General features: G+C 41.7%; 1 protein-coding gene across 8 annotated transcripts in view; it reads right to left on the bottom strand.

Annotated features, from left to right (window-relative positions):
• Window positions 1-482: 482 nt before the first annotated feature.
• The window catches only part of DNAJB4 (DnaJ heat shock protein family (Hsp40) member B4), a 38,508-nt gene continuing 11,254 nt past the window's right edge, over window positions 483-27,736 (bottom strand). For 4 of the 8 annotated variants that reach the window (XM_020968512.2, XM_078156730.1, XM_020968510.2 and 1 more), the window contains exons 3-5: window positions 11,977-12,217; window positions 4,697-5,265; window positions 483-3,191 (exon numbers count right to left, since the gene is read on the bottom strand). In XM_020968512.2, coding sequence (XP_020824171.1) covers window positions 2,958-3,191; window positions 4,697-5,265; window positions 11,977-12,217 — 1,044 coding nt within the window. In that variant the 3' untranslated portion in view covers window positions 483-2,957. The remainder of the gene's footprint in view (window positions 3,192-4,696; window positions 5,266-11,976; window positions 12,218-27,736) is intronic. The other 4 variants (XM_020968515.2, XM_020968514.2, XM_020968513.2 and 1 more) reach the window with 1 other exon arrangement.

Below are 27,736 nucleotides of genomic sequence, written 5' to 3'. Positions count from 1 at the left end.
TCTTTTAAATTTATCAACTTTGTGGCTCCTTTAATATGCAAGTGTTATTATTGAAAAGCCACAAAATTAATCAGTTAAATTTTCACATGCTACTTGTCTGTTGCTAATTAATCATGTCTTACTGGTAATGCCTAGATTTGGAGTCAGGAAAACCTGAGTTCAAATCCAACCTCAGACATTGAGTTGCTGTGTAATCTTGCTAAGCCTCAGAGAACTCTCTAAGATAAAGACTGTTGGGAGCCCAACCCAACAAAAGCACAAATACATGACATAAAGAGGTAGCACTATTTTCTGAAAAGAAAATTGAGCCCACTTTGGTCTTGCAATACATATTGCAGAAATTTTCTAATTAGCATAATTTGAACTACAGAGTTTACAGAGTTTTTAATAAAATTCAAAATGCATTTTAAAGGAACATGCATGGCCTTTATAGTGAGATATTAATGGACCATAGGGTAAGTAGTTATTAAACTATTACAAACAACAATGAAATCGACATTTATTTTACTCTAATCTTTGCTTCAATAATTATAGCTAATGTGCAATGACAGCCAAAATTATATTTAAATCTACAAAACTTAAGTTTCTCAGATAAAGTATGACACAATTTGAAATTAGCAAGACACATACTTAGTGTTACATCTGAGGTTATTATACCTCAGAGAAGCTTTTTGCTGCTAAATTTAATGGATATTTCAATTCTGAAGTATTATATTCAGTGAGGAAGTTATAATCCTTTGGTTATACAGATCTACATCAGTAACTGTGAACAATTTACTAATGACACAAGTACAATTCCATTTTCTTATTACATTTCCTTCATCCACAGTTAAGGCAATTCTCTCCTACAAATAACTGAAAACGAGCTCTATTCTTTGTCTCCAAAAAAGGCTATCCATAAACTACACCCAAAACGTCCATGGCCAGGCCTCGGTGAAAGTCTGCCAACACCTCATTTGTTCTGTACAGCTAACCTCTGTAGAGCATTTTCTGAAGCTTTACAAAGTGTTTTCTTCATAATCATGCTGGCATGTATGGTCCCTTAGTATTCATCCTAGAAATGGGAGGGTCTAATGCACTAAAGAGTTCTACTTCTCTGACTGGGGGAGAAAATCCAATTTCATGGCTACATTCATTCACTGACCGATAAATATTTGTTGAGCATTGACCTTATGAAGTTCATCATGCCAAAATATCAGTGAGTACCCTATAAATCTTGATTCTGGGATCTGAAGCTGTGTAGGAAATGGACATGGTAGACTTTTTTTTTTTAAGTCCACATAACTTCAATGACTGTAAAGCAATAATTCTATTATCACATGACCTTCTTCTTCCCCTCTCCAAAAAGAAAAAGTTTATTTTATCTATTTTGAAAAGTTCCTATATCCTATTATCATTCAATTTTAAAAAGGCATGGTAAGAATTAAGTGTAATATTGACACAAAAGAAATTAACTGGATCAGATGGTTGGAATGTGGTGATGGTGGTATTACTCAGGAAGAAGGGGAAGGTAAAGAAGAGGAAAATGGAGATAGAACTGTGCTACCACACCTCCATGCAATGTTTCCATGGCCTCTGAGAAGGCTCCTAACTTCAGTCTGAGAAACATGGCCACACAGGAACCTTTTATGAATGAGGAAATGGAATGATAAGCAGGAATAATTTAATTCATTGCTATTTTATGAGTTTTTGATTCTGTAACAAAAGTATAAACTACTGAAGATCTCATTTCTGAAATGCAAATTTCATTACTATGATTTTTAAATTGTGATATGGTTCTGTAAACTTGGCATGACTAAAGTCTAACAAAGTACTATAAATATGACATGCAGAATAAATCTAGACTCAGGGATCAGATAATTTTACTGAACACATTGTTTCAAAAGATCATTTTCACTATGGTAACAAAAGCAAAGAAAGTTAAAAATAAGTTTACAATTTTTAAATTAAAAACATGAGAAATACAATACTGTACATATGGAAACAAAATCCATTACATGCATACACATATTATATAGTAGCAACATTACTGTAAGCAGCAGTTACTGTTTTTCCCTGTATTTTGGTTGTAACACTATAGTAGTGATTATTGGTTCCTTTCCAGGAACTACTTAAATTGACTCATGTAGCCTATGATTGTGTACACTATGAAATTATGATTACAGAGCTGAAAAACAGACTCAACAAGAGCCTTGAAGAGCACATCCATTTTAAAATAGATCATTTATGCCAGTGCTTGCTGAGTCTATAACTTCATAAGCCCAACATATATGTTTACAGGCATGTATGTAAGTATATACATGCCTATACATATGTATTCTACTTTCACAGATAAAAATCACACATGTGACATTTTAAATGAGCCTGATATTTTGAAAATACCCAGTAGTTCAGGCAACTAGGATTTCCACAGGTGAAAAAAATAGCTTGACATAAATTCACATTTTGAAAATCAAAGTAATGAAATCTATCTACCAGGCAATTTCTCTATCAGGGTACCAGCCCTATAGCACTACTATAGAAGCAGATTTAAACCTAATTTCTCTATTTTTAAATAGCCTCTTTAAAATGTCCTGAAGATCCATAGTACATGTCATTTCATCTACGAATTCTGCTCTCCAGTATAAACGGCAGCATCTATTGATGATGTATATATATAAGAAATAAAGTACTTCCATAACCAAGTACTTTATTAGCAATACATACACTAGCTTCACAAAACAACTAAATTTTACACATATGCAAAATTGTGAATGAAATTTCTGGTTAAGAAGAAAATAAAATACAAGAAGTGGTTTTCCTCTCCATATTTAACTGCAAGTTCCCTCTTGCCCTTTATTTGACCTCCTCATTCATGCATATCACTGAACCCTCAAGGCATTCACCCCACTTTGTCTATGGTATGTCTATTCAGTGCCTTGCCGAAACCCTGGTAACCAAGCGAGTGCGCCCTCCTCCTAGGAGGTCGGAAGATGCTTCCGAAGGACTTCTTTGGATGCTGAAGACAGGGTGTCGGGAAAGTTCACCTCGAACTCTATGAGCAGGTCGCCCCGCTGGTCAGGATTTTTCGGAAAGGGCAGTCCATAGCCTATGATTCTTCTCCTCATTCCAGGCTTCACAACTTCATTTATTGACATCGGGATGGTTCTTCCTTCGATTGTGGGGACATTGATGGAGCAGCCACACAAGGCCTAGAAGATCAACAACAAAGTAAACTTGCCAGGAAGTGGAACTTGTCGCATTATCTTTTAAAAGCTTAACGCAAAAAAAGAAAAAACCAGGATGCAAAAAGATGACATCAATTATAACTAAGGCAAATCTTATAACCACAACCGTCAGAGACCATCCAACTTTTTATCCCAAATTCCCATTGAGGACAGGGGCCAATGCACTGTTCATCAGCCTATCCTTACACTTAGTAGCATGCTTTGCCTGCTGTCAGTGCTGAATACAATTTTGTTCAACTGAGGTCCATCTACAAAAAAGAGGATAGTGGGGGAGTCTTGCCTCCATGTTGCCCTGGGATCAGGGGGACAAGCTACTCAAGAAGTGGGAAAGCAGAGACCTGCGGGATTGGTCAGGAAGGTCACACGGATCCATCCCATGCACCTCCTCTCCTTTTTAGCATTCCAGTTGGCAGTCTAGGAAATGATGCCTTAGAAAGAAGGACATGCCTATTACAAGTTACTTATTTCCATTTCTACTGCATTCACATAATGTTTCAGTTCAAAACGAACATTTTAGGATCAGTCTAGAAGCTTGAATTGGATACTGTTTTTTCCATTTTTTTAATCTAGACTGCAGAGATCAAATGCACAGTCTTAGCGGCAGAATGTCACCCATACCCTCTGACAAGACCCTGACTCACAGGATGGATCCAGCCAATGAATGCATGACTATGGGCATCGTCCTTAAGTGTGGCAGGGGAACTGCTTAGGTGGCTGACACTGGGTAAACGATGGCCCGCTAGGCGACGCTGCCCAAAGGGTGAAGAAAGACGCACAGGGACAGAAGCGCATCAGAGCACATCATCAGCTTGCACATGTAACAGACACTTTCTAGATATTCATGACCAGAAAAGGAGGTGTGTCAGGCGTGTGACGAAAAGGAGAACGCACAAACTGAACCCAATGGAGATGGGCACCTCCCTCCGTCACCCGGTGGGTGGCCAAGAACCAAGATTCCTGTTAAAATCCAGCACCTTCTCCACCACGCACCTCTCAGGATCTCTCTGGGAATACTCAACAAGCCTTTGGCAGCTGAATGAGGGGGCTCGGTGGAAGGCACAAGCACACCAAGGAAACCACGGATTTGTGGAAGGACTGTTGTTAGGGTTTCATACAGTTTTAATTTACAAAACAGATAAAAGTTATTCCTTCGAACAGTAGGTTGTAAACCATCACTTACATATACTACAATGAACAAGTGGCACTGGAAGCTTCCATTATCAAGACAACCAGCCCTCACATTTGTACAGGGACTAAAAGCCCCGTACGCTCCAAGGCACCAGAGGCGAGCCCACTCACAAGCAGCCGAGCTACACTGATGGGCACTGCCGTGCCCCCACACTCACTTCTGTGGCAATCCCAACAGCACAGTGGAGCGCTCGGAGCTCCTTTGGGTCAGGAGGCATTTTTCACACCCATTTCCTAGATGCTCACAGCACACACTGGGCCGGATCCTGTTTATCACTTACCTCCCGCAAACTGATTCGGACAGGATATAGAATATTTGATCCATCCCTCTTAAATTGTGTATGCTCTTTATCTTTAATGACAAAAACAATATCTGCTGGAATACTATTGGGCATTTCATCTCCTTCCCTTGGAAAAGTGATCTTTGTTCCTTCTTTCCATCCTTTTTTTATCTCAATGGTGAGAATTTTATCTTCCGTTCGAACACTTCTCCCATCAGGGTTCAGCCTTTTTCGGGAAATCTTCATCCGTTTGGTACAACCACTGTAGATTTCTTCAAGGGATACTTTAAGTTCGTGGATAACTGGGGGGTCTTGCCTGGGTCGGGACGAACCCACTGAGTTCCTCTCCCTGGGATACCCATTCATGCTGAAACCAAAGGCACTGAAAGGATCTCCATCTACTTCCATTTCTTCAGCATCTCTATTATTACCCATTCTTCTACCAAAGAAGACTTCAAAAGGACTGGAACCACCGAAAAATGCCGCAAACGTGGCATGAGGATCACCATGAAAGGTGTACCGGAAGGTACCTCCTTGTCCATCAGTCCCACCAGCTCCTCCTTTCAAACCTAGATGAGATGAGCAACATGTTAGAAAGACCCTTGTGACGTAAAATACAGATGCCTACTTTACAACCCTATGCCTGACAACACAGATGTGTTTCTTCTCAGCCCACTTGAGCTGGAAACTACTCAAAACACATAAGGAATGTGTTTACTTGGGGGAGGAGGAAGGGGTCCACATCTGTGATTTCTCCAGAGCAGACAGTGAAGTCTAATTCCTTGTTTTAGGGACTGATTTGCCTGGGAATACAACAGGTTAAGTGACTTGGCTGTGGTCATCCCGCTAATGTGTCTCAGGGCAGATGGCAAACCTTATGTCTTCCTGCTCCAAGGCTGGCCTTCTATCTGCCTCTCATAATGAAACATCTAAAAGGCAGTGTCACTTTTAACTGTCTTCTAGGGTAGAATGTCTAGGGTTGCAGTTCCTGGGCAATGTTTTACTGTCCTAAAGAGCAGAGTAACATAGTGAAAGAGAAGGAAAACAACAAATGGCGCGACAAACTTCTCACTGCATTGATGTTTCATCCCACAGAGATGACTTCTGACTTGGTACTTTTAAAGAATGAAGTTAACAGTCTTTCTATAAGCAAATTAGTATTCAGAAACCAGGTCTTTACTTGAGCCAAGAATTTCAAGCCGACAGGCATTTGTACACATTAGACTCTAAGTTCCTCGAGGGCAGGGGTTGTCTTTTGCCTCTTTTGTATCCCTAGCACTTAGCATAGTGTCTGGCACACAGTAGGTACTTAATAAATGCCTGCTGACTGGCAGTAACACTAAAACAGAAAATTTTCACCAGAGGCTGTTAAAAAATACACCTTAAAATCTCACTTTACTAGTAAAGAATAAAAAAAGAGAAGACTTTTCAGGTATGGAAAGGGCAGAAATCTGATCATGACGACCATCAACAGAAAATACCCTTTTTCTAAATATCGGAATTTAATCTAAGCCTGCCACTTCAATCAAATGGAGCCCTATTGAAAGAGAGATGTCCAAGAGTGCCCGGACACGCATGGATGTTGGGTCAGCTGTGGCTGCCACTCCCTGACTCCTCAGGGCACTGTCACTGTCACCATGTCCACTAAGTGGCCATGATTAGAGACGGAACATACACAAGGCTGAAAAGCTAGATAGTCACAGGATCTTTGACTTGGTTAAACTTCTGGAGGGCCTCAAATATTCCCCATCAAAAAAATAATACAGAATCAAATGTAAAAGACTAAAAAAAAACTGAGGAAATTTTAACAGACTATGTTAAGGATGGGGCTGAAAGCTCCAACGGGCTAAATATCCTACTAAATCCCACCTAAAAAATGGAAGTCTTTGCTTCAGATTATAGAAGAAATCACAACAAAAGATGCAGAATCACTCCAATGAGTATTTCACTGGGAAAACTCAGCTCTCTCCTCCAAGAGGCGCCCCTCCCTCCCCATGCTTCCTCCTCCATCCCAGTGTCCTCTCCCCACCATCTGAGGCTTGGCCACCCCCTCTACATGAGAGCGGGCACCTTCTCCAGCTACTTCTTTCACTTGCAGAGGCAAAGTCATGCCAACGAGTTCATCAATCAAAGGATAGAGTCTAATGAGAAAATGTTCATTTGGATAACTTCCCAATAGCCAAGAGCCAGAGGCCTCTCACTACCAAAGCCAACACCATCTCACTGAAACCCAGAAACCCACATACCCATCTAGCCCAAGGATTCTGAACCTGGGCTCCATCAACCTTTAAAAAATTTTGTGAACTGTATTTTCATATAATTGGTCTTCTTTGTAATCCTCTGTATTTTATTTGATGTCTTTAAAAACATGATTTCAAGAAGGGCTCCAATGTCTTCTCCAGACTGCCACCAAATGGGTAAAGAGTTTCTGATCTAGTCCAATACTTTACTAAGGAATGAGCTTCCCGCCATGGTATGCCCGAAAAATGGTCATCCCCTCCCTCCACCTCTCAACCCACCCCAAAGACACAGACAGACACACACGTACATATACATGCATACATATGCACACATGTGCGCACACACAAACACACACTTGAAAACATCCAGTGACAAGGACTTCCCTAGCTCTTGGGACAACTCTGAATGTGAAGGAAGTTTTCTTTTATTCTGAGTTGAAATCTCTTTCCCTCTAATTCCTGTTCATTGGTTCTATTTTTAATTGGAGTCCGATCTTGAATCATCTCCCTAGCTCTGCTATGCAGAAATACTGTGAAGGACCCATGTATCACAGCTCATTTCCTCTCACTGAGGTGGCCGTTCGTGCTGAAAACAAAGGCACTGGGAGAATCTCCATCTACTTCCATTTCTCTAGCATCTCTATTAAAAAAGCAACACCAAGAAGACCTGGACATTGTGGCCTTGTTCTTCATGCCAGCTCTTCCTGATATAGATGAAACCCTAAACACTGGTATGAGCAGTGCAAAGAAAGATCCCCTGCGGTCCTTTGAGCCCTCTGACCCTGGAATTAGCACCTGCTCCATGCTGGCAATAGTGATTTTCTTAAAGAAAGAAGAACGTCATCTGTCTCCTTGCAGACAGGCAGACAGAGGATCCGAGTCTGAATCCCACCTCTGCCATCTGCTACCTGGGATACCTCAGGGAAATCCCTGAGGCTCTTTGGATTCTCCCTTTCCTCATTCATAAAATGTTGGGGTTTTCTTCAGGCCTTAAATGTATGCTCCCAGGAGAGGGGCAAAGGAGGTAAAGTGCTCCAAGACGTTTTGAGGAGGGAGATGTGACTCTCAAGCACAGGAGCATCAGAGAAGCTGCTATTGAAAAGGGAAGGAGCAGGAGAGAACACAACTCAGTGTGGCCTGCACAGCTAAGAGCCAGCATGAGTGGATGGAAGAGAATGAGGTAAAAGGCTAGAGGCCAGACTTGGGAATTTGTATTGAGGCCTTGAGACAATCAAGCTCTGAGGAAGGCTCTAAATCAGCAAAGGAACTGTGGCAACTCTATGAAGGAGGAATGGGCAAAATCCGAGAGATAGGAAGGCTTACAGGCCCATGAGAGCTGGCTGGCCTGTGTCCAGGGGTAGAGAGGAACAGATGAAGAGGAGAGCTAGAAATGGAAGGGGAATTCAAAGGCCTGGAGGTCAGATATGGCATGTTGTGTACTAGGCAGGAAATTAGAAAGTAGGGATTAGAATAAAGGAAAAAACAATCAAAATAGATCATGACAGGCTTTTTACATGACCCCAATCAGGAGTTTGTATCTTCCTTAAGAGTCAGCCAGAAGTTAGAGGGTGGTGGCCATTTGGGAAGCTGTGTGGAGGATGCGCTTGAAGGGAAATGTCCAAGTGAGAGGTGCTGAGGAGATGGAGGAGAGGGGAGTCAGGGCTGAGGGATAGTGAGGGACAAGTTCAAGACGAGGCCAAGGCTACAAACCTGGGCTCCTGAAAAGAGTCTGGTGCCCTCCACAGGAAGAGGGAACTAGGGTGAGTCCTGCTAGAGACATGTTGTGTTTGACATACCTAGGGCTGAGGGGAGACAGGTAAGCAGGTAAGAATGTGAAAGTAGGGAACCTAATACTGATTTCCTGGATTCGTTTTGAAGGAAAGAGCTAGGATAGCCTGAGGGAATAAAAGGGTCAGGCCAAGATTTGGGGGGGATTTTTGATGGAGGAGGGAGGAAGATAGTGAAGACTTGGGTAAGACTATAGGCAATGGAAAAGAATCAGAAGATGAAGGATGGAGTAAAGTCCCAGAGGAAATGGAAGCAAACCTGATAGAGAAAAATCTCAACTTACCAAAAGGATAAATTGAGGAAGGGGATGATTAGTTTCTTTTAAATAGCAAGCTCTCTTTGGGAATTTAAAATTTTTTGATTTGCATACAACTTTACTGCAACAGATTCATTTGGCAAAATAAGGTAAAGATACATTAATATGCAGAAAAGGAAGTAGAAAAGATTAGCATACCTGAGCAAAAGGCAGATAATGCCAATTCTACTATTTAGTAGAATCTATATAGAATTCAGCAAACCATAAAAAGATTTTATTTTACAAATAAAACTGTTTTATATAACATATGAATAAAGAAAATACAAAAGACATTAAAATCCTTCTGTGAAGTTTTCTATAGATGATTTCTGATCATTTGTCTATCTTCAGAACTATGTGGAAGAAGTCTATGTTTCCTTCTCAGGATATAGCATTCTTTTTCAAAGGTCTCATTTTAAAGTTGAATGATTCTATGATCCTTTTTTATTGTACACAATTTTAATTGCTGTTAAATCCTCTATTTTTCTCTAAGGATCAGAATTCTTAACACATCCTAGATTTTCAAAAAGTTCTTTTTGGAACATGCATCTATTACATGTAGTAAGACATACATGCAAAACCGACACAGTGATCGGCATTTCACCACAAGTTGCAGCTGGGTATTTTTTTTTTAAGTCTCTTCCTGCAGCTCCATGCATCCATCTTATGGACTCCTTTTTTAACACAATGTTTGTCCTCCTTAATCCTAGCATCTTAAGTACAGGCTCCAAACCTGAAGCTCTTGGTAAGGGTTCTCATCCCAAATCGAGCTCAGGCACACCACACTGCAGGTCTCTGGAAAGCTACGATTATGGGAATAGGTATTCGGATGATGGGTAGACACAGAGACAGAACAATGAGGTCTTTAACGGTAGGCATAGGGACGAGCCTCTGATTTCATTGGTATAAGGAGTTTGCAGACGAAGAAACACCCCTTCCAATGTGGGCGGCATGTCTGTGAAAGACAGTTTTAGGGTACTGAGAGTTTAGGCAACTTGCCTAGGGTCTTGGAGGCGGTATTCAGCAGAAGACTTGACCTAGGTCTTCTGCCCACCATCCCTTGAACTGTTAAGCCAAAACAAAGGTACAATTTGTTTACATAAGGTTTATGATAAGGTTAAATGTTTTCTTCAGTAAATACTGGAGGCCTTTCTTTGTATCTTCAGTGTTTAAGACACAGTGCCTAGTACATAGTAGGCACTTAATAAAAGCATGTTGACTGACTATGGCTTATTTATTGTGGCAAAACTTGGGCAATCAGTGCAATTCAGGCAAATTTATTAGACACCCCCCCCCAAAAAAAACAACTTTTTATTTGCCATAAGGATATATTCTATCATTCCAGTCATCTTGATGAATATCTGGCCGCTGGGCCCAGATGGCTCTAGAGGAGAAAGGGAGGCTGGTGACCTTGCCCAGCCCTCCCTCACTCAAATCAAAGTCAATTACAAGTCATGTCATCACCGCCCTGATGTCATGGTCCTATTCAAGAACGAAGGACAAACACAACAACAACAATTTTATCATTAGATTGGTCAAACTCTCTTGTGTGACAAGACTTTTTTTTAAAAAGTACTATCTTTTGGTAGTATTGAACTGCCTAATAATTGTGCCTTTTCCAATATTTTCTTTGCAAGAATCTGACGAGCTATCCATGCAAAAAAATAACCAGTTGCAAAGTATAACACTCCATCAAGTTGGTTATTTGCATTTTAGAGATTAGAAGAAACTGCAGTTACTTGGCAAAATTCAACTGAGATAACTTCTATCAGAGCATAGCGTGAGTACTATCTACAAGGACAAGCCCAGTAAGCGATGCTCCTGTGGCCAGGGGAAACCCCACAGCTCCCTTAGGGCTGCCATGATGAAAACAAAGGTGACCCCAAACAATGATTTAATACTGACCCACAGACAGTATGAAAATCTATTAATAACAGGCCCCTGACCTCTTTACCTTCACAGTTCACAAGAGAGCCTTCTCAAAGCTTCCTCTTCAAAATCAGGAGGAGATGAAGAGTAACTTTGAAAACAAATTCTAAATTGACAAAATGATGAGATGAATTCTGCCCCTTTATTGTCTCTGGCCAGTATTTAATCTCTTAATAGACGCAAAAACATGGAGGTGGGGGAGGGGAAGAAAAGCATGCTTTTGGCTCAGTATTAAAATTTTGAACAATTTCGTTTGAAATGTTCAGGTCTCTTCCAGCTCTGAGATTCCATGACTAAGTTGAACAGGACTCTAACCTGGTAGCCATTTTAGGGTAAAAAATTACATTTCAGGGGCCTCCTTTTCTTGGCACATGCTTACTGTTTACAATTAAGTTAAAAACTTGTTCTGGTATTTTATGACATCAGGCAAATTCTTTCCTTTCCAGGCACAAAGCCAAAAACAAGCTAGAAACTAGATGCCTGGGCTCTTGCTTCTGGGGGCTGTCCTGTCTTGTTCAGTCTCTGCTAGGGTTCTTGTATCTATGGGGATGAATCTTTTGTTTTTAAAATCAAAAATAAAATACATACAAATCCCTCTAATTCTAATTATCAAACAAGACCCAAAATAACAAAAGGCTATTTATTCATATCTCAAATAAATAAAATAAATTCCAAAAGAGGTTGGGCATAACTTCTGAAACTTGGTGCCCTGAACGGTTTTAAGCTTCTTTTCAAAAATCAAGCCTAAGCCAAATTCATGGAAAGTGTGCAGTGTGAAAACGTGTTCAAATACCAAATGAAGCAAATACATTCGAATCACTGCTATTCTCATTCTCACCATATACAGTTCAAACAAACAATAAACCAGGACAAAATCCGGTTATTTTCTCCCCTATGTATACATCTGAGAGCCCTAGTGAATATGAGACAGAGAGTGGGAAGGAGATAGACAGAGAGGCACAGACACACACACACACACACACACACACACACACACACACACACACACACACACACATAACACTTACCCTCCTCCCCAAACTGATCATAGATTTCTTTCTTTTTAGGATCACTCAGAACTTCATAGGCTTCGGCCACCTCTTTAAATTTTTCCTCTGCCTGAGGAGATTTGTTCTTGTCCGGATGAAATCTGAGGGCTTGTTTTCGGTAAGCTTTCTTAACTTCTTCATCAGAAGCTCCTTTTTCAATCCCCAAAATGGAATAATATCTTTCCCCATTCCGAATGTCTTGAAATGAACTTAGATTTCCCTTTATGTAAGAAAAAATATACAGATGTATCTCTGGTCTCAGCAAGAGACGGATCCTAAGAAAAACAAACCTCTTTGGGCATTGAAAAGCTAAGGTGGGGAGCCTTAAGCGAGCTCCCCTTCAGTAGCACAAGAAGGGAGCTGCCTCCTCCCTGCTTCCCTCCCTCCCTCTGCTCATTTACAGACAAACAGAGACAGCCTCTCTCCTGGTCGTCCCGTTTTATACTACGCCTCTCTGCACCTTCTAGAATAGCAAACGCTACAGCACGTCACTTCCCAGGCTGCCTCTGGCCAAAGTACGAAGCTGCTTTCCTCTCTTTCATAATTAACTATTCACCTTCCTTCTAGCTTTACTACGGGTTTCTTTCTCAAAGGCCCAAATGTTTGGGGAAATAATATACTAACAATAGATTATTCTATGTCTATTCCAGACCAGAAAAGAATATACATTGTATCATAAGACAGTCATTAAGTATCCTACAGAAAACAAGATCAAAGAGCTGTCTGATTGTGCAGCCTCCTAACACTTCAGAAAAGCGCCTAAATTTCAAGTTCGTTTTTAAAGAATTTAATCTTTCACCTGAGTTTATTTGGTTTACACTTTCTCCTATTTTTATTTTAAGATAGCACTAGGTTCTACAAACCTAACGAATTCTTTCCTTCTTTGCTTTTTAAAAATGGCAAGCTAACAAAGGATAAGGAAAATAACCTGGGATAAATGCCAAAAGCCATCATTAGTGCCTGCAAATTCAGAAGACACTTCAACACTAATACCAGGTTAGCTCTTCTGCTTCATAACAGGTGAAGTCACATAAGAGGATCCATCTACCTAATCAAATAAATGTTTGGTTCTTAAAGTGAAATACTTGAATTCAGTCACTTCAAATAAGGCAATCCCAAGTCATAAGATGACTATACGGTTTTCAGCTGAAAACCTCTTACTCCATTGAAATGCTGGCAGAAAATCGAGTATCAAGTTACTGTCCTAATGTTCGTTATAGGATCCTAGGAGCTGAGCTCTAAAGCTGGAAAGAACCTGAAAGGTCGTCTTGTTCCGCCTCCTCGTTTCACATGGACGGAAACTGAGGCCAACAGAGGGTAAGGCAGGCAGCTGCTCTTAAGTCACACCCTTTAATCTCAACCTTAGTGCCTTTGCTAATACAGACAGAACAGAGTTGGGAGAAATATCTGCAGTACATATCACACCATGTCCCGTTGTAATCTGGGGTCTTTCATTTTGAGAGTGCTTGAAGAGGGAAATACCAAAATGTCAAAGTGCATCCCACCACGTTGGGCTAGGATTCCAGAAGATCTGGGTTTGAATGCCATCTCAGACAACTGCCCCCTGTGGGAACGAAAAAGACTGCCCCTGACTACTCTGGGCCTCAATCTCCTCATCTGTGGAAATGAGGGGCTTGGACTCAATGACCTCTCTTGTCTCTTCCAGCTCTGACCCCATGGGGGGTCATGGGAGGTCATGAGGAGCCATCCCTCTGGGAGGTTCCTCCTCTCTATCTCCTTTGGCATCTGTAGCCCCTGGTTTTTCAAAATCTTCTCCCTCAGAGATTAAAAAAAAAATTCAAACATTTTAAAAACTGCCCTAAAGACCTAAATAAAAGTACTCATGGGCATTATGGGAAAAGTGGTGAACATGGAGTTTGGAGGCCTGGGTCAGCTCTCCCACCAGACCCTCCTAACACTCTATGCTGGCTGTGTGCCCATCAGCAAGTCACCACATCTCTGTAAGACGGCAGTGATAACAGCTGGGACACTTCCACCAGAACCTGTGGGTCAAGCTCATGACACACTTGAAAGCACTGTACAAAGGTGACCCCATTATTTTTAGCTGCCTTTCGATTCTCACCTCAGAGGCCAGAGGCCCACATGGGGTGGCCCCAAGGTTCAGTGTTCTTTAATCACTGACCAATGGCACTGAACCTCTGAGAGCAGCGGAAAAGCATAACCCTGTGAGGCCACCTTCTCACTTCAATCATTCTAAAATGCCCAATGCCAAGAATTCGAGGACAGGAACAAACACCTGAAGCAGCAGGTATGAATACAAGAAAATGACCCAGGAAAGAGAATTTATTTTCTAGGAAAAACACCGAGTTTCTTTAAAAATTAAAACCTGACTCCTTTGAATCTACATGAAGAGATGTTGAACATCAGAGGCCATGATAAAAAATGTCATAAGTGTTTCTGGTGGGTGGCACTGAGTGAAAATGCAGATTATCCAGACCAAATCATTTTCAAGTGGCCACAAATATTATCAGGGTCATGCTATGTTCAGTGAAGGGTTTAAGATTTGTTTTCAACACACTAATGGAAATACAACTATCCAATCAGCTGTACAAACCAAGACATACCAGTGGTCTAGACCAAGGTAGGCAGGAGAGGATGGAGAAATACAAACCATAGAAGTACTGCACCTGATCTAAGGGGATTTATGGAAATTGCCAGGAAGAAACCTGGCATATAAAGTAGTTCAACTGGAGTCAAAGCTTTAATTCATCAATTTGCCAAACTGTCCAGCTAGTAGTTGTTTTGGTTGGTTTTTCTTTAAAATTACAAAGGTAAATCTCAATTAAATTACATGTCTGGACCAATCAATTTCTCTTCTACAAAGTGCTGATTTTTGTGGTCTGATAAAACTTTATAGCACGTTTTCCATAACTCAGAGGCAGACCCAGGGCATCTTTATAGAAGTGATGTATTCTAATTTTGTAATTATGCAGAAAGTTAATGATGTGATTATTTATCAAAGCTCTATTTGCTACTGCAAAATGAGCCATCTGCAAATCATCAAATAGTCATCTTGCACCCGTGAGTTTCCTCTTTACCATTTACAATCCCCCAATTCTAGTTCAGGTGGTCTTCACTTTTTGCATGGACAATTAAAGTAGCTTCCTCATCTATTGGGAAAGTAATAGAGGCAGGTAGGGGGCGCCATCTTGCATAGAGCACCAGGCTTGCAGTCAGGAAGCTGTGAGTTCAAATGTGACCTCAGACCCTTTATAGCTGTGTGATCCTGGGCAAGCCACTTCACCTCTGTTTCCTCGACTCAAAAATGATAGAGATAATAAACAGCAACCTTCCTCCCTGGGTTATGATGATTAAGTGGGATATCTGTAAAGTGCTTAGCACGGTAAATGTGATATTAAATATTTATCATCATCATTACTCCAACCTTATAGAGGGTTGTTGTGAGGATCAAATGAGACCTGGGCACAGAATCTGGCACAGAGTAGGCACTTAATGAATGCTTTTCTCCCTTCCTAACCAGATTAATGTTCCTATTGTACACCACCTCCACTGTTTAAAAATCTTGAAGCATCCCAATGGCTGCCAAACAAAAATCCAAAATTCCTTCCCCCAGGAATCCTCAGCCCTCTTCAACTGGCCATCAACGCCCTTTCTAGTGTTCTTTCCTGCTGCACTTCACCAGCCTCCCAAATACTTCTTCTCATAGTTTCCCACCTCTGGGCCTTTGCTCACATCATTGCCTATCCCTTGAACTGTTCTTCATCTCAATATCTACCACCACAACTCCTTTCTTGCTTCAAGGCCCAGCTCAGATGACACCTTTCCCTGGCCTTCTGAAGCACAAGTTATTTCACACCTCTCACTGATGCATATTTTGTTAACAGTTATGGGTCTTATTTCCCCCACTAGAGTTGAAACTCCTTTAGGGTTGGAGTCAGATCTGATTTATCTTTGCATCTATCTCAAAGTGCTTTGCACACAGCAGGTGACAAACCTAAAACAGATGAATATTTAACATCTGTATTAGGAAGCTAGCCCTCAAAACAAAAGATATTTAAATTACACCATTGATTTATCCTGGAAATTTCCTTCAATAATAAACATTGAGAAACTAACAACATATGTCTACATATTTTAAAATCTAAACTATTGTTTGCTTCTTCCCTTCACATTGTTTCAATCCGTGTGTGTGTGTGTGTGTGTGTGTGTGTGTGTGTGTTTCTTCTGCTCCTGCTCACTTAATTCTGCTTTGGTTTGTTTTCTCACAGTTCTCTAAATTCTGCACAGTCACTGTTTCTCGTGGCATATTAATATTCACATCATACAATTTGTGTGGCCGCTAGGCAATGGCTCATTTGGTGGACATGGGACCTTTCTGTCTTTGACCTCCTTGGGCCACACACCCAATAATCAGATCTCTGGATCAAAACACATGCAGTGCTTCACAAACATCAAAGCACTATACAAACACTAGTTGTTATGTTGTGGAATAATTTCAGCTTTCATTTTAAAAGAAGGAAACATCTTACAGGTAGCTATTGTTATTACCTCTTAAAAGATTTTGAAAATAATACCCTAGGAACAAAAACTACTAAATGCCAATCCAATTTCTGGGGGGTTCTTTGGGCTGAATCGAACAATTCAACAGGAATACTATTAGAATAATATTAGGAATTAGGAATAGAAATCCAATAGGAATAAAAGTAATGTCTCACTCTAGGGTTTCAAAAATCCAATTAGCAAGTACAGGTTGGTGGAAGCATGGATGGACAGCAGTTTTGTCCAAAGAAGATCTGAGGCTCTTAGTGATCTGAAACCTCCCTGTAGGTCATCAGTGGTGAGTTGGCCAAAGAAGCTGACGTCTTAGGCTTCACTGACAGAGGCACAAGGAGGGGATCTCATTATGTTCAGTTCTGGGCACTGCCTGCAGTTTAGGGAGGCCTCTGATAAACTGGAGCTCACCCCGAATCAGGTGTGCAGCTGGTGAAGGGGCTTGACTCCAGGTCATGTGAGAATTTAAGGAAGAAGCAGGAACCCTGGGCTGGGAGTAGGAGAGAAGCTCCAGGAAGAACAAGGGTGGAAGGTGCCTCTTAACAGGCCTGTCCAAAACCAGAAATGGGCTGCCCGGGGAAGGCCCAGAGGCTGAAGGCCCCCTTGCATGTCAGGGATGTTATGGTGGCGCGAGGCATGTTCCAAGTCTTAAATTGGCTGCTTCTGTGCCATCTGGTCATTGTGGATCTTATCATCACATCTTTTATTCGGAAAACTGAGCTGCTGCTCACTGTATAAGCAAGTGCTTCACAAAGGCCCAATAAAAGGTGACTACAACTAGAGCACCCCCAACTGTGCGCAAACAGTATGGTGGACCTTGAGGTCACACTCCAGAACTCGTCAGTGGGACTGCCATGTGTGCAAGAGGCTGAGAAGGAAAGTTCTGCCTGACATTTCCTAGCACAGAACAGAGCTCCCTGCTTACAGCTGGTACAAGATGGAACATCCGCACACAACATTTAAGACTGTTGCTACATGCTCTGCTTTGGATCCAAGTAAAATGTGGCTCACTCCACTCTGTGCCATTGTACTCACAACCCACGACTGAGGGACAAGGCCTACTTACACGGTTACACTACAGAGCTTGTTTTGTCCAAAGAGTGTTAAGAAGGAAAATTTAAATTAAACACGGGGATGGATCACTGCCAAATAGTTATGTCATTTATTTGAGCTAAAACATAGTTTATTCTGATGGCAAAATGCCAATCACTACTATACAAACACCAGATTGTTAATACTGTTAATAAAAGGAAGTTTATATTACATCGAAAAAACCTGCTTTAATGGCCTGAGTCTAACAAATCTGCGTGACTATAATCACTAACAATGTCCATATCTAACCAGTAAGTATGAACTCATGAACTAATCAAGGCTGCTATCTGAAGAATGTTCATGGCAAGGCAGCTGGGCAGAGCCCTTCCGGCAGGGGCCTCAGACAGAGTCACAGCCCCTCCTGGCCGTGGTGAGCCTTTGGTTCAGATGTTCTTCACTTGGGAACTGAGGTGGACACTGTACTTCAGTGGTTGCCAGGGATGCAATTCCACAGCGCTTTGAGAGGGCGGCGTTAACTATTTTATTGTTGTACAAATTCTCCCTGTGAAAAGCATCGTAGTCATTTGTTTCAAAGAAATCTGAGCAAAAATAGGCTGACATTTTCATTCTTATGTTGTGCTTAACACTGCCTCAATCAAACTTATTAAGCACTGACTTGCATGCATGGCACTGCATGCAAAGACAAATGAAATCTTCCCTGCCCGAGTAAACACAAAACAATAGGCCTTTCTTTGTATCTCCAGGGCTTAGCACACAGGTAGCACTTCTAAAAGCTTGCGGACTGACTGATTTCAAGAAAATCAGAGTGTCAGTCAAAGGAGAGGCAGTCACAGGGCGAGGAGGTGAAGGGGAGGAGGTCTTGCCAACTGGCTCCTGGATGGTGCACGTCTCTGGAAAAACCAGAGGAGAGCAGGGGGGCAATTCCAGCTATGAAGGGCTTCTGGTGCAAAAGTGTGGAGACAAGATGGTGAGCTGAAGGCGAGGAGCAATGAACAGTACAAACAACAGCTCAGAGGCCAATGTGACTCACATGAAATAAGACAGAAAAGGCAGGGAGGATCCAGACCACCAAGAGGCTTATGTTTCCAGGCTGAGGATTTTGGCTTTTACCAAGGGCACTAAGGAGCCACAGAAGAGCACTGAGCGAAGACAAGTGGGATATGATGAGTTCTTTTTCAGGAACATTAATTTAGCAAATATGTGAAATAACGACGAAAGATCAGTCAGTCAACATGCATTTTATGTACCAGGCAATGAGAAGGCTCTTTCAGGACTTGGCAACTTGTGGGGGCAAAAGAGAACAGAACAACCAGGTTAACCCCAAAGTAGGATGACAGCACCCTCAAGAGAAAAAGGGAAATATGAAGGATAGATGGATTCGGGACCAAGAGACAAGACATCCACATGGAATTTTTCCACCAACTGTTGGTGATTCAGGAGTTCCCAACAGTGAAGAAAGCACCTAGCTGGAAATAAGTGAACTCACAGGAGCTGATGAGATCAAGAGGATATAGAACGAAGAAAGCAGATGAGGACCCAGAGCACCCACAGTTAAGAGGAAGAAGTTTGGAAGAGAGAAGAGGTACTGTAGAAAATCTAAGTATAATTGAAACTATTTTTTCAAAATACAATAGCTAGCACTTACCTAGCTTAATCCTGAGAGGTAGGGGCTAATATGATCTCCACTTATCGATGAGGCATGTAGGGTTAGGGTGACTTGCCTAGGACCACCCAGCTAGTATGTATGTACCTAGGGGATATCCTTTCTAAAGTCCTATAACCACGTTCATGTTGGCATGACGGAGGAGTCTCACGTTTGAATCCTTCCTCAGACAAGTCATGCTTTCTCTGTGCCTCAGTTTCCTCACCTGTAAAATGGGGATAATAGCTGCCACTACCTCCCAGGATTGTTGTAAGGATCATATAAGTTAGCCATGTGTTGGGCACACTCTGGAAATGCTACCGAAGTCTCTGCCAATGGGACAGGGGCTCTGAGAGCTCTCCTATGCTGCATGTCTGCTTTCTGAGGACTAATTCCACTAAGGACGGAGAGGTACACAACCAGCAAGCTGGTCACATGGATGTGAAGTCTTTGGCCAAGCAGAGAGACACAAAATGGCTCTCCTCAATCCTGTATGGCTCCTTCTGTTCTGCAGTGCTTGAGGGAGCTAAAGATCAATCATTAGGTTGGGGAAAATGAACCACATCAACATTGAAAATCATAAAACCTGAAGACAGAAGGAGGTTGCAGCTAAGTGGGAGGATGGCCCACAGGTTCTCCTTGGAGGAAAAAACCAGATGAGCTGCAGGACTTGCTTTATCACACAGTTAAAGGCCAACCACTCTCATCCCACAGGCTATCTAATCATCTCGGATTTCAAGAAGAAGCATTTGCAACCCTTCCCCCAAACACCATAACACTAACTGAAGTCTAGGCACCAGTTGCGGATGATAAGAAGGCATTGTGTATGTTACCTTGAAAGATGTAACTAAAGAAAACGTCTACGACCTTCTGATCATAAATATTAGGGAAGGCTTGAAAACTGGCCATTTCACCATGGTCAAGGAAGAGGTCCAGCACAGCTGCCAGTTCAAAGAGGCATTTGCTACAGATGGGAAGGGTCTCCAAAGACACATTATCAAGCCCCATAAAACCACAGGGTCTCAAAGGGAGATCCCCTAAGCACTGAGGAGAGGCTGGCCTTCCCAAGTGGATGAAGAATGCTCATTGTCCAGACCGGATAGACAATCCATGAAGCTCATCCACCAATACATCTATCTGGAACTGACACCACCACAGAGCTAGGCCCAGACCTCAAATGGAGGCAAGTCAAAGACAGTCTCTGAATCACCCCAAAACAAAAGGCCACTATTCTTCTGGTGATATAGTATGGAGTTGTCATGAAATACTACAGCCTCTGAAGACCTGAAAGGAGACACATGCAGTGAGCATGAGAAAACTGCAAAACCCTACAGAGGATGAACTCATCTTTTTTAGGAGAAATAGTAGAATATATGAGTAGAAAAGATGGCTACTGGGCCATACATTGTATTGTATTCACATGACAACAAGAGAATGTGAAAATGGCTGATGGCTAGTCTAAGAAAGGGCTCAGAGCAGAGTTCCGTAGCGTGAGCTGCAAACTGTCCCACCTCAGTGAAGTCTCAGATCTGCTGGGTACTGATATTCTGCAAGTGCTCAATCAATGTTTCCTATATGAGTGAGCTTTTGTTCTTTCATTTTTCAAGGGCATCAGTCTGACCTTTCATCCAAAGTAATTCTGTCTTAAAAAATTCCCCAGAAGAGAGAATTACCTAAATTGTCTTGAGAGAAAAATTGTTTTAAACCTATTTACACTAGTAAGCTAAAAAAGCAGATGATATATGTATCAGATTTATCAAACGGTTACAAACTGAGGAAGATACTTCTAAAGGAAGACACACAGGAACAAGTATTTGGCAAAAAGGATGGGTTAACTTTTTCTTCATCTGTTCAAGACTATCCTGAAAGGAGAAGAACCATGGAGGGCAACACTGTGCAAAATAGTGAAATCCCACTATTAGTGGTCTGCAACTAAGTATACCCCTACCTAAAGGAAAAGTAAGATGACCGTATCTTTGATTTTTAACTCCACTCAGGTTCTCTTGTAGTCAATAATTCAACAAATATTTAAGGGGATTATTAACTGGAAATGTGTGTGTGTATGCGTGTATGTGTGTGTGTGTGTGTGTATGTGTATGAAACAAGTCATTGACCTGAAAGATTTTACAACTCATATTTAAAGACCAGTGATAAACAACAGAAAATTTAAATGACAATAGGAAGAAAATGAGTACCATACAACAAAGCAAAACCAGTTGTCAGAGATGCCAAATGACAGCCAATAGCCTGTTCCAAATACGTCCTCTTCTGGACCTCTCGAAGTTTTGTGGTACAACGGTTTCATGGTTGGTAAGTACAAAAGCTAGGTGGTACAATAGATAGAGTGGGTGAGATCCAAGTTAAAATCTGACCTGAGATACCAGCGGTGTGACCCTGGGCTTTAGGGACTTATCTTCCGCTTCCCTCAGTTTCCTCACCTGTAAAACAGGGATAATTACCCACCTCCCAGGGCTGCTGTGAAGTTCAGGTTATGCAGTATTTGTAAAACGATTTGCAAACTTTTAAAGTGTTCAATAAATGCTAGTTCTTATTAGCAATGATTATTCTTTAGCCTTCTCCCACTTATCTGTCCAATCCTTTTATAGATTATCATCCACATCCCATACCCTAAATATGGGTGTCCCCCCCCAAGCCCCTGCCCTGGTCCCTCTTCTCCACCCATTCTCAGTGACCCCATCAGCTTCTCACAGCTTCAAACACCACCTTTGCCCAGGTAACTCCCAGATGTTATCCAGCCTGACCTCTACCAACCAAAATATTCACCCACTAAAAGGGGCATCAGTGCCACTGCTCATCCAAAGGCATTTGTGAACACAGCATTTGAAAAACTCAAAAATGTCAGGCAAGTAAGGGGATTCAACTTCATCCATTTCCCAGACTGCTGCATTGTTTTGGTTTATGTTAACTAGTTGTGTACATTTTTTAAAATTACATGGAGAGAAGGCATCATGTCCAAAGCAGAACTTACTCCCTTTTCCTCACTTCCCTACTTCTGCCAAGGATACCCCCATCCTACCAGTCATTCAGGTTTGCATCTTTAGGAGTCTTCGCTGACTCTTCACTCCCTCTGCTTCCACCCACACACCCCAGTAACTGCCAAGTGAATTCTATCTCCAAAACAGCTCTCTCATCCATCCCTTTCTCTCCCATTAGTCATACACACCCCTCATCATACACTCTTGCCTGGACCAGTAAAATAGTCTTTCAATGTGTGCCTCTGCCTCACTCAAATCACTCTCCTCCCCAATCCAGTTTACACATAGTCCCCAAAAGCGACATCTTAAAAGCACAGGCCTGACCACATCACTCCCTTGCTCCATCAATTTCAGTGACTCCCCCTTTTATCTAGAACCCAACACAATATATGTGTGTTTGGAATTTAAAGTCTTTTACAACCTGTTTCCAATCTACCTTCCCAGCCTTGTGCAGCTCCCCAGATAAAGCTGATGACACAATTTCCTATGTCCTTGCCTTTGGGCTGACTCTCCCCCATCCCTGGAATGCCCTCCCCCTCCCTAAGCTACTTCAATGCTCAGCTCAAGCACTAGCTCTCCCCAATCCCTAGTGCCTCCCCCTAAATTACCCGGCATCAACTTTATGTTTTGTATCTACTTACATGTGGACATGTTGTTTCCTCAATGGAGAGGAAGCCCCTCAAGGGCAGAAATGGTTGTGACCTGAACTTTGTATCTCCCTCACCTAGCACAATGTCTGAAACACAGAAGGTGTTTACTAAATGCTAGCCACGGAGTCAGGAGTGACCTGACATATAGTTACTAGCTACTACGTGGCCACTGGCAACACATCATCTCTCTGCCTCAGAGTTTCCTCATCTGTAATGGGGACAACACCTGTAGCACTTACCAGACAAGGTTCTGGGGAAGATCTAACTCAGAGTAGTTCACACACATATATACCCCCATGTTTGTGTCAATGTGTATGTGTATATAAAATATATATATTCAGACGTGTGCATTAACACATACATGTACACACACACATAGATATCAAGCACTCTGCACACCTGAAGATGATGCTCAACACACACCAGACTGGCCCTGTCGGGATAAGTAGGTTTAGTGGAGATCACAACCTTAGCTTTGGACATGTTGACTTTGTGCTACCAGCTGGAGTTGCAAGTCTGCAAGTCAGGAGAGACATCTGGGCTGGAGTGACTGATTTACGAGTCGCCTCCTCTTCCTTCCCTCCCCTCCCCTCCCCTCCCCTCCTCAGTCTAAGCCCCCCCCTGACTAACCCTGAACCCTAACACTCATTCATCTCTTCCCCTTCACTCTTCTAGGGCATTCACAATCTATGTCATGTCATCCTACAAACACATACTTTCTAGTGCTGCTTGCTACCACTTCATATGTGTTATTCTTGTCTTGCAATAAGACTGCAGTCTCCAGGAAGGCAAGGATTAGAGATAGCAAGGGCTAGTGGCCTGAACACCGCACTTGGATTCACAGAGACATGCGTTCGTCTCCCGCCTCGATCTCCTCAGCTATAAAATGGGTCAACAGCACCTCCCTCATATGGCTGTAAGGATCAAGCAGGAAAAGGTCTGTAAAGTGCTTTGCAAACTTTAAATGTCAGTTACTATTACCATGTTTGTGTATCTTACAAAAACTGCATCTAGCAGTACTGGGCACTAAGGAAGCATTTACAATTTGGATAACTGGCCCTGGATGAATGAAAACACCTGCCTGAGGAAGAGTCTTACCTTGGTCTCTCAAGACTTTCCTTCCAGCGAAGAGAACAGGAAATGAGCAGAGGAACTGACAAGTAGCATATTCAACAGAGGAAGTGAATCCTGTTTATCAAGACTCCATTCCCACAAAAACAATGTCTTATTTAAAAGATGATCTCCAAAAATATATGTCCATTCTTACAAAACGGAATGAATTCTAAGAAATTCACAAAGCTGGCACCACAGACCAACAATCAGCCCAACAGGCAGTGGGCTCTGGGAGAGCAGGGAGGATTTCTACTGATGCATCCACACTCACCCACCCCAAACCACACTTCTGTATTCCACTTTAAGTCAAACCTGCTCTGGGAAAAAGGGGGCAAAACTTCCTTTTTGGGGGGCTTACCACCTTTTCTTTCTCCTTTTCAAATCCCAGCAGAAGACTACTTGGAGGCAAATGAGTAGCTTAGCTAGGACTGTGATTGTAATCTGTGCGTGCAGACCAAAGTGAAAGCAAGGAGCCCACTTGAGAATTGAGCCATTCCCTAGTTCCCAACAAGACAGCAGCACAACTGAGCTCCTCAAATGTGCAAACAGCTGTTTCACTGCACACACCTAAGTAATAGAACTAAGAATGGAAAAGAAGGAGGGGCTGCCTTAAATCAGCAAGAAGATGATGCAAAGCACACTCTGACCTGCAGGATGGCTGAGATGACCTTCTGAGTTGAGCTACATAAGATATACTGCTTAGCTCATTTTTTTGTAGGTTTCCACTAGTTTTCAAAAAATTTCAAGTGTTTTCTCTTGAATCTGAATCATTAGCTTCAAATCTGAAACAACAATTTGCAATACACAATGTATAGAATGGCCTAAGTCTGTCAAAAAGTAGATGGCCAATTACAGTGATGATACTTGTAATGCTGTTCATTTTATTGAGTATCCCCAATGCAACTGTTCAGTTCAACCAGCATTTATAAGTCCTAACTAAAGTGCCCAGAGAGGTGTTTTTCTAGTTGTGACAATTGATACCACTGTAAAACTGTTTTGTTTTTGAAACACAAGAATAAATTAGCAGGATATCTGGGATAGCTGGATTTCAGAATAATTTGTTACATTTTAGGGTCTGCTTATCTGGAAATACAGCTAACAATCTCTCACCCATAGTGTGGGCAAAAAGTGGTGGGGAGCACCCACACACACAGTGGAGGGGAAGTTCTGAAGTGCTTGTAATCTAGCTGAGAAAAGAAGACATTTAAAATGAGGGAGGGGTTAGAGTCGGAGGCATTTAAGATTAGGGTTATCTAATGTCTTATTGCAATGTTTTATCAATAATGCCAGATGACTTCTAGGTGCTCAGAGGCTGTGCCTGAGGTGCCACCAAGCTGCAAAGACCTTGGAAATGAGAGTGGTATGTTTGCTGCCCATGTACCACCCTAGCTAAATTCACAACGTCTCTTAACAGCTGTGGCACAGTAGATGGAGCTTTGTACCTGGAGCCAGGAAACCCTGAGTTGGAATCTGGCCTCAGACACTTAGTAGCTGAATGACCCTGGCTAAGTCATTTCCCGTCTGCCTCAGTTTCCCCAACCATGAAATGGAGATGTAGATAATAGCATCTACATCCAAGGGATGTTATGAAGACTGAATGAGACAACATTTGTAAAGCACTTAACAGTGTCTGTCACACGGTAGAAACTACATAAATGTTAGCTGGCTGGGTAATTAATGTTTCAGTCAAGGCATTTTTCAAAGATTATCTGTGACTTTCAGAGATGGGCTGCAATCTGCACCAAGGGAATGTCCATTCTGACAAAACTACAATTCCTGGAAGGTCTGAAGAAGGACAGTGGATGACTACGAAGTAATAAACCACTTTAGCAAATGGCCGGATGTCGATGCAAATAATAACAAAGTCTACATTTACTTTATGGCTCAGAAACCAGAGTAGGAAGTGGAGGATCAAAGAAACTGAGGCAGCGGCCAATGAACAGCAGGGTCAGGACTGCAAGTCTCGACCTAGGACTACCCCTTGGGAGACTGTGCAACTTATCCCAGTGGCACTGCTATGAATCAGCATATTTCTGGAATGCGTCTGCTGTTAATGCCTCCTACATACAAGGTAAGAGAGGAGAAAATCACTCTCACTTTTAGTGATATGGAAACTGAGATAAAAACTTTTACCCCATTTTATCACCATATCTCATCATCAAAGCACTCGGCATAAATCACAGCAACCCTGCAAGGTATTTACTATTCTTATCTCCATTTTACAGATGAGGAAACTGAGGCTGAGAAAAGCTAAGTGACCTATCCATGGTCACACAGCTAATGTTAAGAAGAGAATTTCAAAAGGCCATTAATTGTTACTAAGAATACAGTCCTTTCAGAACATCAGGCAGCCAGGTGGTACAGCGGATAGAGCTCTGGCCCTGGAATAAGCACCTGAGTTCAAATTCGGCCTGAGACACTAGCTGTGACTCTGAGCAAGCCACTTCACTGTTTGCCTCAGTTTCCTCATCTGTAAAATGAGCTGGAGAAGAAAAAGGCAAACCACTCCAGCATCTTTGCCAAGAAAACCCCAAATGAGATGACAGGAGAGTTGGACACAACTGAAAAACAACTCAACACAACAAAAACCTTTCCTAATAACCAACACTATCAGCTTGGGCTAAAATGCAACAATTCTTAGAACGAGGGAAAAGATGAAGCCTTGGTAATAAGTTTTACTAGTTTATACTTTCCTTAGCATAGAGAGCTGCTTTGGCTTAAAAGGCCTTCTTCTAGGTCCTACTGGCTAAAGACTAAAATATATCCATCGCTTAGCTAAACAGTCATGGTAACAAGGCTATTAAGAATCTGAAAGTGTGATCTCTCCAGGATAAAAAGGGCTTTATCTTGAGACAATCCACATTATACCTCGAAGTCATACTTCTTCTTCCTCATACTTCAAGCCAATGAGATTGCTCACTTTTCTCTGACCATGCCCCCTACACTCCTGTTTCCACACTATGGTCCAAACTGTTCTCTCTGCCTGAGATGCCACCTCTAGCCTGTCAAAGTTTTGCCCCATGCTTCACAGCTACAGTGCGCTGTGCCCCACCACTTACCTTCCATTGTACTTTATTATCTTGGGATACTCCATTGTTTTTACTTTTATTTGTTTACTTATCGGTCTCTCCCCCTACATTAAGCTGTAAGTCCCCCAAAGGAAGGGAATATTTCTTAATCATTTTATATGCCTTTCTGTACCACTTAGCACAGTATCTCATATACAGGAGGTACTCAAAACAATTCAGTTCTATATTATATTTTAAAACAATTATTTGCTAAACTTACATTATTAATAAGATTCTGGTAAGATTAAGAAGACCGGAAAAATGATCACTAAGATCTATGACATGGGTGTTTCAAATGTTTATTTTATCTAAAAATAAAATTTCAAGCAAAACATTAAAAAATACAAATATTTTTCCTTATTATCCTTTAATAACTCCTCCAAATACATAAAAAAATGAAGTTAGAATAGGATTCGAGGAAGTGACAGACAAGAGCAAGTGAAACCAGGAGGCAAATTCCAAAGAGATCACGACTATAAATATAAAAAGACATGGAGATGTCAAAACAGAGAAGAGTCCTATTTCAGGGGGGAAAAAAGTTTATTCAAATGTAATTTTATATATTCTCAGGCCTATTATCTGTTTGTTTTTATAGAAAAGAAGAAAAAATAAGATTAATCTATTAATAATCCTTGTCTAAAGGAAGATTCAGGATTAAAATACGATTTTTACAAGTAAGGATTA

This window comes from Phascolarctos cinereus, unplaced genomic scaffold (assembly GCF_003287225.1).
Source record: "Phascolarctos cinereus isolate Bilbo 61053 unplaced genomic scaffold, phaCin_HiC Scaffold_5;HRSCAF=322, whole genome shotgun sequence".
Classification (NCBI taxonomy): Eukaryota; Metazoa; Chordata; class Mammalia; order Diprotodontia; family Phascolarctidae; genus Phascolarctos; species Phascolarctos cinereus.
Note: the sequence above shows the minus strand (reverse complement) of the source record. Positions and strands in the feature narration are given on the sequence as shown.